We start from the raw sequence: 12,420 nt of genomic DNA on the forward strand, positions 1-12,420 counted from the left end.
TTGGGAGATTTTTGACTTACCTATGGGTGTCACTGGGAGAATGATGCAAATGGAGGTGTTGGGTGGAACCCAGGCTCCCCTACCCTGGCCGGAGAGCTGTTTTGTAATGCAGACCAAGGTCAAAGGATTTACAGTGGGACGAGTGACTGACTTAGAGCTTCCTATCTGAGGACCATCTCCTGATCACAGGTCAGCATCCGTCCTTACTGCTCAGGGTAGAATGGACAGGGGCCAAGGACGTGTACCAAGAGTAGGGCTCTGACTACCTGTTGACCACTCTATCTCCAGCAGCTGGCACAGCACCTGGCACTTGGTAGGGTCTCATGTACACCTGTTGACTGACTAGGTGAGTAGCGTTGGATATTGGAAATCTAGAGAGCGAGAAGCAAGTGTGGTAGACAGAGTCAGCCAGCCCTGGCTTTGATTCCAACCTCTGTCCTTCCCAGCTGCATGACCTTGGGTGGGTCACTTCCCCAAGCAGGAGCCACATGGAGGAATCACTATGAAATTAGAGTAAGGTCACTTAGTAAGTGCTCAATCAGTAAAAGCTATTTTCTCCCATCATTAAATCTGCGTCCTGCCCTCACGCGATCCACTAGTCCCAGTGTTTCACTTTTCTTCACCAACCCCCTTAAAGACAGATATATATATTGATTTTTTTTCAGAGAGGAAGGGAGAGGGATAGTTAGAAACATTGATGAGAGAGAAACATCAATCAGCTGCCTCCTGTGCACCCCCCACTGGGGATGTGCCCGCAACCAAGGTACACACCCTTGACTGGAATTGAACCTGGGACCCTTCAGTCCACAGGCTGCTCTATCCACTGAGCCAAACCGGTTAGGGCCATACAGAAATATTTCTTAACATTTATTGATTAGAAAGCAATTAGAAGACAAAAAAAGACAATCTCCAGTGTGAGGGTAGAATTCCAGCTAAAGGATGAATCTGGGTTGAGGTTTACACTTGGGGAGAAATTCCCCAGTTTTGCTTCCCCTGAAGGGCGCACCCAGAGGTGTGTTGTTATAGATGGGGTCTGCCACGGGATTGACTGGTGCCCTTGAAGATGTCTCATCTCATTTAATTCTTCGCCATCCAGTGCAGTAAGTATTCCTAACTCTGACTCAGAGATGGTGAAAATTAGTCTCTGAAATGCTGGTGTGGCACAGATATGAAGTAGAAGAGCCAGATTCAAACCCAGACACATCTAGACTTCTTAGCTTGGAGCCTGGATTTAGGGAGTCTTTGAGGCCCTGGAAGTTGTGTGTGTACTCCATCCTCCAAGCTTTGTGTTTGTGTAATTTTCTAGGAGAGAGATCAGCACTTCGTTAGTTTCCAGAGGGGTCCGTGACCTTGAAGTGGTCAGAACTATCTCCCTTCCCACACTAGGGAACACTAGTGAACAAAGTGGTTTGATTAGCAGCAAAACAGTCACACATTAATTTGTACCGACTCAGCAGATATTAACTAGGCACTTGCTTGCATAAGGCTTCAGGAAAGGATTTGGAAATTAATTCATTTGAGCTCCCATCCATTTGTCCACTTGCCAATCCACCCTTCCACCCATTGCACAAATGTTTATTGCGTGCCTTCTCCGTACTGCATGGTATTAGCAGAGATTTCGGAGGTAGATTACTTGGATTCTGATCCTAGTTCCCCTGCTTCTCAGCCATATGAGCCCTTGGCCAAGTTTACGAGCCTCTCAGTGTCTCCTTTCTCTCCTCTGGAGAATGGGGATATGAGAGGACCCATCTCGTAGGGCTGTCGTGAAGATTAAATGCGTTATCTCATGGAGGGAACCCAAAACACTCCACGTGCTGTTTCTACTGTGAGTGTTGACTTTATTATTATTTTTGTTACTAGGTGTGAACTGGAGCTGGAAATGCCCGGCCTTCGTGGAATTTACAAGCCGGGGAGGGAAGATAATAAATAACAATAATTCTTATTTATTGAGTGTGTCCTTGTACCAAGTTCTGGACTAATACACATTCTCCCATTTCATTCTCAACAATTCCCTGTGTAGAAAAATGCCATTAGTAACCTTTATGCTTTGCAGACGAAGAAACTGAGTTCAGAAAGGTCAGACTTTGCTTAGAACACCACAGCCCAAGGTCCTCCCCATGACAGTCCACCCCTTTGTATCAGAATGGAGGCCTGGGCTTAAGTCTTCAGAGACTCGATTCTTCAGGCCTTCAGCCAAATGGCTGTCTCTGCCTTTAGTTGCGGGGTGGCTGGTCCTGGCCTCATGGGTCTCTCTCCTCCTGTCTTAGCAGATGAAGAATGCTCCACCGCAGACCATCCCTACAAGAAGCCCTACATGGAGACATCGCCCAGCGAAGAAGACCCATTCTATCGCCCCAGCTATCCCCAGCAGCAGGGCCTGAGTGCCTCCTACAGGACAGAGTCAGCCCAGCGCCAGGCCTGCATGTATGCCAGCTCCGCGCCGCCCAGCGAGCCTGTGCCCAGCCTGGAGGACATCAGCTGCAACACGTGGCCCAGCATGCCTTCCTACAGCAGCTGCACGGTCACCACCGTGCAGCCCATGGACAGGCTACCCTACCAACACTTCTCGGCTCACTTCACCTCGGGGCCTCTGGTCCCCCGGCTGGCTGGCATCGCCAACCACGGCTCCCCCCAGCTCGGGGAGGGGATGTTCCAGCACCAGACCTCCGTGGCCCACCAGCCTGTGGTCAGGCAGTGTGGGCCTCAGACTGGCCTGCAGTCCCCTGGCGGCCTGCAACCATCTGAGTTCCTCTACTCCCATGGCGTGCCAAGGACCCTGTCCCCACACCAGTACCACTCGGTGCATGGGGTTGGCATGGTGCCAGAGTGGAGCGAGAATAGCTAAAGCGAAGCCTGCTTCCTTAACAGACATTTGCTAGAGAGAGAGGAGAGAGAGAAAGAGAGAGAGAGAGAGCAGGAGAGAGACAGTAGCCGAGAGAACCCCACAGATAAGGTATTTCATTTCACCCCACATTCACGCCTGCACTTGAGACCCCCAGACACTGATCTAATCAGTAGTCTGAAACCACAGTACAAAAAATGTGACTTTGTCATTTCGTCTCAAAACTAAAAAAAAAAAAAAAAAAAAAAAAAAAAGAACAACAACAAAATTGAGTCCCATTCCCACCACAACCACCACAATCATCCATGGGCCACATTCACACCACCTCCAGAGGGCCTCCCGGATTCCTTCTTTTGGTCTCCAGCAAGTCTTGCCTCATCGAGTGTGTTATCCTAATGCAGAGTTGGAGTCTTTTCCTGTCTTGCTGTTAATGTTGACATTGTTATATAATAAATAATAATATATTTTTTTTCTTTCCATTTTTCTTAACCGGACCCTGTCCCTTATTTTGGGGGAGGTCTGAGGCAAGTTCAAAGTATGTATTTGTGGAGTTCCCTTCCTCTAAGCCACCCCTAAAACCAAAATTCGCCACCCTCCCCTTGACTGAGAAATGACCTACCTCTGCCATGGGATGTTTTTGAAAAGGTCCCCTATGTCCCCAGCTTTTTCTGATTGTGTCCTGCCTTCCCCGTCACCACGGAGCCCAGTCTGCCTCCCTGGGGAGTCAGGATAACCTTGGGCTCCACCTGGCATCATATCTGACTCAGCGCTCCCGTCTTCCCAGCTCCGGGTCTCCCCAGCCATCTGTCGCTAAAACATGGCCTATAGCTTCCCAGCCGGAAAGCTTGCTTTGAAAAACTTAAAGAGCCCTGGGTTACACGCGGGCAGAACTGTGATAAGCAAAGGGCAAGCTCCGTGCTGACAAGAGTGGTGAAAAAGCCAAAGTCAATATTCATCCTGCTACAAAACAAAGCCAGCGCCCAGCCTGCAAATCTCCCGACGGTCCAACGGCATGCCAAAGCCAAAGCCACGTCTAAAGAGGAGGCAACCGTGCTCATCCATCATTCTCTCCGAGGGAATCACACCCAGTGCCGACACCAAACTGTGGTTATGGAAAGCAGAAAACAGTGTTAAAAAAAGTGTGTAAGTAAAACGTTATTGCAGGGTTCTTCAGATGTAATATTTTACTGGTACTATTTATTTATAAATAGGAGTTCTAATTAAGTAATAACATGAAATCCAGCATGGGAGCTGGTCAAGAGCTTTTAATTTTATTGATACTCAAAAACCAAGTTTGCGTTCTTTTTTTTTTTTCCTCTTTCGAAAGTGCTTTGCTTTCTTGATTAAAAAAAAATTCTTTTTTTTTTTTTAACTGACCCTAATAAAAAGAACAGGGTAATATGCGAGGCTGAGTATGTCCAAGTCCGTGCGAGTGTGTGAGTATGTCTGTACGTGAGTGTCTTCAAGCGATTTTGTCCTTTTATGTTGCTAAGGGGGGGAGGGGGAGAATTAAGTACTCGTTTCGTATATTTGTGTGCCAATTAATGCCTAATAAATACCATGTGCTTAAAAAAGTACAAGGGACTTGAACACCCATTTTTTTTCTGTTCTTTCTACTGACGGGATAGAAGGGAACGAGGTAGAGGAAGGAAGGAGTGGTCTCACAGTGGCTTTTTGGCCCCGTCTGCTCTCTCTTGCTCATTTCACGCTATTTAGAACCCTTGTGCTTGAGTGTGATAGAGCCGAATATGTCTGTCCACTGACCTGCAGCCCTGGAGGGGAGGCATTTGACTTCGCTGAATGTGTGTCAGCATTGCAAAAGGAAAACCGCCAGGAATTCCAACTGACCAAGGAATGAACCGGGCATGCTATAGGTAACACCCAGCACCTGGTCTTCTGAAGGGTCTCTTTCTTTGAATTAATTTCCAGAATCAAGTATTTGGGAGGTCCCAAAGCACGCAACTTTATGGACCATCCATGGATATTTACTTAAAACCCACAAATTTAGGATTAGTGAGTTGGTCCTATGTAACACATATGGGGCAGAACAGAGCAGCGAATTGGTGAGTAAATTAGTTATGCAAATTTTTAAAGAAATCCCAATGATCAAGAATGTCACATCCCCTTAAAACAGGAATAACTGGCATGTTGATTACAAATTATTCATTGAATCAGATCCCCTGGGACTTTTCTGAGTGGAAGAATCCCCAAGAAGTGTGAATTTATTATGAAGAAATGACAGTTCGGCTTTTCCCCAAGTAAATGGAGAAACGAGGTCAATGGCCTTGTGTCCCCACAGAGCACTGGAGTGTGGGGCTCCAAGTGATGGGGCAGTAGGGCCACCAGAACTTCCAGAGATGCAGGTTATGTCTTCTTGAGCTCAGAGAGGTGAGGACACCCCAAGATCACACAGCTGGTGTGTGGCACAGCTCAGCATGCAATCTATGCTCGTTCAAGCCTTAGCTTCCTCATTCACTAAAAGGCAATATTCCACCGGCTTCAAAGGACTGTTGAGGGGGTTAAGGGACATAATATGTGTGGAAATGTCCGGTTAAGTAACTTAACACAGTAGATGCTCAGTAAATGCTTGAAAGACTTGCATCGATGGAATGCAAGTTAAACGTAGTTTTTATTCACTGGCTTAGCAAATGTATATATTAAAAACAATGATACCGATTGCTAAGGAGGAAGTAGGATATCTTGTAGACTGCTGGTTGGAATAAAAATAGATAAGCCTTTTGGGAGGAGAATTTGGCAAGATATATGAAAAGCCTTAAAATTGTGCCAATCATTTAATTTGATAATTGCACGTTGGAGAATTGGTCCTATGGAAATAATCAGAACTGTCCACAGTATTTCTTTTCCGAGAAGTTCCTCAAGAATTTTTTAATCATAAAAACTGGAGACAGCTTTAGTATCTAATTAATATGGGGTTGGTTAAATAGATCAGCGTACGCCTGTACAGTGGCATACCACACGGCTATTGTGAAGAGATATAAGAAGATATTAAAGATACATTGTAAGTAAAGAAGCCAGTTACAAGTAGCTTCTCACTTATATTAAATGCACCTGCATTCTTCACTCTTATGGGGGGGGGCACCCAGTTAGAATGTACAACCAATAATAATAGCAGCGGTGGGACTGTAAGTTTTTAAGTTTCTTTGTTTTATTGGGTAATCTCATTTTTTTGTGTGATGATGAAGGTGAATTATCTTTGCGATTAGGAATAGAAGTAGTAAGACAAACTCTAGTTCATTTTTTGGTCATTGATCAAATGGGGTCTCTGAGGAAGGCAGATACCTGTTCTACTTTGAGGATGAAGGGATGGCCGTCATTAGGGGTGACAGCAGCCTGGTCAGTGACAGAGCTGGGTACCAGGACCAGTCAGCTGAGTACTGAGGACGAATGTTCCACTTCAACCTCAGGAGATGCCTGATGCTGCTCTGTTTCCACGGGGGGGTTAGGCGATAGTCCTGGGGTGAACCATTATTCTCTTGTTAACCACAACACACACACACACACACACACACACACACACACACACACACACACACACACGCTGAGCCAGGCAATTGTAAGAATCTCATCTTTGCTCTCTAACTGGCCTGGTTTATATGATTCACTTTGCCATTTGCTGCTTCTGTGACCATGGGTAAGTCACTCAACTTCTTTAAACCTCCACTGAGTCATCAAAATGAGGGTAGTAGGAGCACTTGCCCCTGAGAGCTGCTCTGTGAGGCTCCATGAGACGATGAGTATAAAGCACTCAGCCCATTGTCTGGTGAGAAGGAATGCTTGCTAGCTGTTAGTTAATAAAAGGGTGAATTAGTATTAATTATTATTGTTATTACTTTCATTATCATTATTTCTTCTTTTTCCTTCTCTCCCGCGTCGTGTGTGGTCTTCGTGGACCACAGCAGACACTGTGAATGCCCAGCCCTGTCTCCTGGGCCCATCCTCCAGGTCACTTACAGCGACTTCCCTCTTCAGCTTTTGTGTCCCTCCGCCTGAAGTCCTTCTCTGGCCTCAGGGGTGTGCTTGGCCAGGGAATGAAACAGGAGGGACAGAGGCTGGTTTGTAAATACCCCTGGTTCCTGTTGCCTGGGTGGGACAAGTTTGAGTAGGTTTTACACAGATTCCTAGAGGGGCTCATGGAGTCTCACAGAGCAGCTCTCTGGGCAAGCACTCTTATTACTCAGCTGCTCACAGAGGTGACCTGTCACTACCACACCCTTCACTGCCTGCTTCCCTTCCTCATCTCATTTCTTACCCACTTACCCAAATAAAACGCTGCATCCAGATCCCTGTTTTAGGGTCTGCTTTGAGGAAAACCTAAACTAAGAGAGGAAAGCTGTTACTCCAAGAGCTCTTCCCCCTTAGACAAGAGGGTAGGAATGCTTGATATAAGAGAGGGTTATAGTCTCTCTTTATCTCTCTCTCTCTCTCTCTCCATATCTATCTATCTATCTATCTATCTATCTATCTATCTATCTATCTATCTATCTATCATCTATCTATCCATCCATCCATCTATCTCTGCATCACCATCTCATCTCCATCACCATCTCCATCTCCTTCTCATCTCTATCACCATTTAATCTCCATCTCCATCTCTATCACCATCTCCATCACCATCTCCATTACCATCTCCATCTCCTTCTCATCTCTATCACCATTTAATCTCCATCTCCATCTCTATCACCGTCTCATCTCCATCTCCATCACCATCTCCTTCTCATCTCTATCACCATTTAATCTCCATCTCCATCTCTATCACCGTCTCATCTCCATCTCCATCACCATCTCCATCACCATCTCCATCTCCTTCTCATCTCTATCACCATTTAATCTCCATCTCCATCTCTATCACCGTCTCATCTCCATCTCCATCACGATCTCCATCACCATCTCCATCACCATCTCCTTCTCATCTCTATCACCATTTAATCTCCATCTCCATCTCTATCACCGTCTCATCTCCATCTCCATCACCATCTCCATCACCATCTCCTTCTCATCTCTATCACCATTTAATCTCCACCTCCATCTCTATCACCATCTCATTTCCATCTCCATCTCTATCTCTTTGCTCTGTCCCAGAGGCAGAGTCCTGAGTGGAGAAATAGACTGCAGCTGCTAGTACACATGAGTCTAGTCTTCAACTAAACTTCTTTTAGTTCCTTCCACCTAGATCGCCAAGATTGTCCCTTTATTATAATGATGGCTCTCCAATCTTTCCTTCACCCCGTGAGTTCCCTTCCAAAGCTGCCACCCGCAGTTGTACAGGCGGAGCGTGGCCTAACCCTCAGAGCACATCATTTCCACGGAGGGTCTATCTGAACGGAGTTGGGGATGACCTGCCCAACCGTCCTGGCAGCCCTGCACCACTGCTTCTTTCCTTTAAGGTTGGACCACAGCTGATGAAAACCTCGATATGGAAATGACCTGAAGATCTTCTGCCTTCAGAGAAGTGAAGGTCTAAACCAGGGGTCCTCAAACTTTTTAAACAGGGGGCCAGTTCACTGTCCCTCAGACCGTTGGAGGGCCGGACTATAGTTTAAAAAAAAAAAACTACGAACAAATTCCTATGCACACAGCGGTGGCAAAACCACCCGGCGGGCTGGATAAATGTTTCCGGCGGGCCGCATGGGGCCCGCGGGCCGTAGTGTGAGGACCCCTGGTCTAAACCATGGGCCGGAGGTCGTGGCAGACTAGTTGGATCCTGCTGGGACACAATGCAGGTGTTCTTTAGGTTCAAGTTTGCCCCTACACAAAGGTCCAGCCTTTCCCCACTCCGTCTGCTACCTACTTTCTTTTCTGGAGAAAAATACAATTGAAGGGCAAGAAGCAGGAGAAGAAGAAGGAGATGGAGGAGAAGAAAGAGAGAGAAAGAGCCAAGAACAGCTTTTGCATTGCTCTAGTTTCTGAAACATAAAAGCTATTCTTTTAGAGTAAATCCATTTTTCCCCGTGGCACTGAGGATAGAGAAATTCCTAGGAAAATAATTTGTCAAGTCTCGACTGATCAAAGATACATATGAAAGGACCCCACTTTTTTTTCTTCCCAAGGCAAAAACCAGCCCCCATCTAAGCTCAGAATGAATCGGCAATTCATTTACCGACTGTCAGATAGAGTAGCACAATCCCCATCACATCTTTAACCGGGACGGGGCCAGAAGGAAGCAATTCTGTGCCCACTGAGTGTACAAGCTGGGGGTATGTTAGTGATTAGAGGGATTCTGGCCTGGGGGAGGCACAGAGATATGACTCAGATTCGCAAATGCACCATAAATCTCTCTTTTATTCAAAATGTGTGTTTTATAGTCGTTTCCTGGCCAATTGCTGCCTTGAATAAATATATAACATATCTGGGCTTAGCTTTCAGGCCGGGAGCTGGGGTTTGTCTTGAGGGCCAAGTATTCTTGCTATTTCCAAGAGCAAATAATGCAAATCGCCTTCTCCCCAACTCACCAGCCATGTCCTACCTCGAACATAGAAACAGAGGTTGGTGCTAATTGGGCCACGAGAGAGAACGCCACGCCTGGCCGGCTGAGCTAATTTCTCATATTCTTCTAACAGGCTGCCCACCTCTAAGCCAACACCCCTCTGCCCGGCACCCGCAGATGAAGTGCCTACCTCCGAGGGTCATTGACTGCATTTGGTTAGATCCACTAACTCAGACGTTTAGCCAAAAACCTTGGTTTGGAAGATAAAGGGTTTACAAAAAAAGGTTTTTTAAAGGAGATTTCCACTTGTTCTTGAAACACCAATCCCCCTCACCCCCCAATTCCATCCCATTACATCAAGGTGCCTCCTCCGGAGGTGGGAAGGACCAATGACTTTTTCCATTCTTTCCCGCTCCCTTGCCATCAATTTCAGTTGAACTTGGAGTGCGAGACCCAGCGGGCTTTTATAACCCTGTTCATTGAAGGCTGATTAGCTAAGCATTTGACTTGTTATTCTGCATAGGCCCCAACCTTGACTTTGAGCTTTTTAAAAGTCAGTGCAAAAATGGAGACCTTCTCAGTTGCAAGATCCCCCATCCAGCCCTGTGAAGTGTGCAAGAAATATCTTATCCCCATTTTACAGGTGAGCAAATAGAGGCTTAGAGGGGTTGTCACTCGCCCAAGGTCTCATTGCTGCAATAGATAAGCCCTCCCACTTTTTCCGTTCACGACACTGGGCACTAACAGTGTGCCCAACTACAGAGCCAAAACGGCAGCGTCTCTGCCTCAAATAGATCCCAGTCCCATGTGACAGTCACTGTCTTGTGTCTGGATTCCTGAGAGCTAGCGCAGGACCTGGCAGGAAGTGGGTGCTCGGAGACTTCCTGCCAAACTCCCGAATTCCTGGCAGGCTGGCTGATCTCAGCTGGAGAGAATGTTAACTTTGATATATACAGAGAGGTCCATGGATACTCCTGGGCAGAGGAGATGTCTGGGCAGAGGAGATGTTTGGGGAGAGGAGAGGGCTACGTCTCCTTCAAGTCAGGATCTGGGTGTGGAGAGAGGTGCAAAGGACGAGAATGGAGGTGTGTGGGGTGATGCTACCTGCGGCCGAGCTGAGTCAGGCTGCCCCGAGTGGAACCCCACCTCTGACATGTCTCCGCTCCGCCAAGTCTGGTCAATTTCTTCCACTCCCAATGGTTTCTCTCCCTATAAAATGGTGCCAAGAGGGACACTTGCGCATTAAACTGGTGGAGGCATAGGAAGGACCTGCACAGCACCACGTGTGTGACAAGCACGCAGAACACGGCACTGAGCACAGACAGTGTCCATCTCCTACCTCGGTCCAGAAAGAATCTTCGGCTGCAAAAAATACGTGTAATCCACGGACAATTAATAACGCAAAACGGCCCAAGGTGAGGCGCACATACCAGTGAAGTCCACTTGGTCTGTGTGGCACACGGTTGGTCCCGGAGTGGCCACAGCAATTTCTTGTCCTGTTTTGTGTTCCAGGCCATGATGCTTCTCCCATCAAGAAGGGGAGTCTGTGCCCTGGCCGGTTTGGCTCACTGGCTAGAGCATCGGCCTGGGAACTGAAGAGTCCCAGGTTCGATTCCGGTCAAAGGCATGTGCCTTGGTTGCAGGCACATCCCCAGTAGAGGGTGTGCAGGAGGCAGCTGATCGATGCTTCTCTCTCATCGATGTTTCTAACTCTCTATCCCTCTCCCGTCCTCTCTGTAAAAAATCAATAAAATATATTTTTTTAAAAAAGAGGGGGAGTCTGATTCCCACCCTTGATTATGGGCTGTCCCTGCGGCTTCCTCTGGCAAACAGAATGTGAGTGTGTGTGTGTGGGGGGGGCGGGGGGGGAGGGGGCGGTAAGGCTCCCAGCACCAAGGCTGAGCTAAAAACGGGCCAGGTCCAGGGTTAGGCACAGCTGGTGACCTCTTCAGCCGGAAAACCTCTCAAGGTAAGGTCACCAAGGTGCTACCATATTCACCTAACCGGTTCCTCACTGGGATGTTCACCCTTTTATTTTTTAATATATTTTTATTGATTTCAGAGAGGAAGGGAGAAGGAGAGAGAAATAGAAACATCAATGATGAGAGAGAATCGTTGATCAGCTGCCTCCTGCACACCCCCTACTGGGGATTGAGCCCACAACCTGGGCATGTGCCCTTGACTGGAATCGAACCCAGGACGCTTCAGTCCACAGGCCGACACTCTATCCACTGAGCCAAACCGGCTAGGACTGGGACGCTCACTCTTGAAAAGCAGCGCTATGCTGTGAGGGAGCCTGAGGGAGAGCCCACGAGGACAGCAGCTGAGGCCCCTACAGCCAGCACCCATCCCGTCCTGGGAGTGAAGAGCCTGCAGGCCACCCTGCCCCCAGCTCCTGACACTGTGGACAGAGGCCGATCGGCCCGCGGGCCCTGTCCCAATCCCTGCCCCACAGAATCCAGGAGCATAAGGAAGGGTTTTAGGATATTTTGCTTCTCGGCCTGGGGAACTGGAACATCCTGTGTAGTTAATGGAAATGTATTTGGCTCTGAGCTTGCTTGCTGCCAAAACAAGGGGAGAATTATAGTTACTTACAAGAGCCCAAAGTATTCGCAAGACAAACAAGGGGGGTGTTTGCTAAACACCCGGAGGGCACTTCGCCTGAGGCTCCGGGAAAGATGGTATCGTGCTGTGTCATTTTGTGGTGATGTTCTTAAGGAGACTGTCACAGTAAGCCCAATAGCACCTCGTACAGGACTATTGATCCTGGGTGTTCTCCATGTGCTACCAAACCCTGCATCACAAATGGGCAGAATCGGGAGGTCTAGAAACCCAAATGATAGCATCTAGTTACTGAGAGGTCTGTGCAGGTCTGGTTTAATCTAGGGGGATATTTTCTAGAAATCGGTAAGCAGCTGAGGCCAGGCCCTCATCACTAGCACCGAGAGCAGAGCCTGGCACAGAGGCCATGCTCTGAAGGTATTTGGTGAATGAATAAAGAATGACCCAGCCAGTGTTGCTCAGTGGTTGAGCATCGACCCAAGAACCAGAGGTCATGGTTCGATTCCCGGTCAGGGCACATGCCCAGGTTGCAGGCTCGATCCCTAGTGTGGGGTGTGCAGGAGGCAGCTGA

The 12,420-nt window shown here is 47.7% G+C and overlaps 1 protein-coding gene across 5 annotated transcripts in view; it reads left to right on the forward strand.

Annotated features, from left to right (window-relative positions):
* Nucleotides 1-3,319, forward strand: part of TBX5 (T-box transcription factor 5) — a 42,763-nt gene extending 39,444 nt beyond the window's left edge. For 4 of the 5 annotated variants that reach the window (XM_059677149.1, XM_059677151.1, XM_059677148.1 and 1 more), the window contains one exon: nt 2,268-3,319. In XM_059677149.1, the coding sequence (XP_059533132.1) occupies nt 2,268-2,845 (578 nt within the window). In that variant the 3' untranslated portion in view covers nt 2,846-3,319. The remainder of the gene's footprint in view (nt 1-2,267) is intronic. The other variant, XM_059677152.1, reaches the window with a different exon arrangement.
* Nucleotides 3,320-12,420: the final 9,101 nt, after the last annotated feature.

This window comes from Myotis daubentonii, chromosome 19, assembly GCF_963259705.1.
Source record: "Myotis daubentonii chromosome 19, mMyoDau2.1, whole genome shotgun sequence".
NCBI classification, from domain to species: domain Eukaryota; kingdom Metazoa; phylum Chordata; class Mammalia; order Chiroptera; family Vespertilionidae; genus Myotis; species Myotis daubentonii.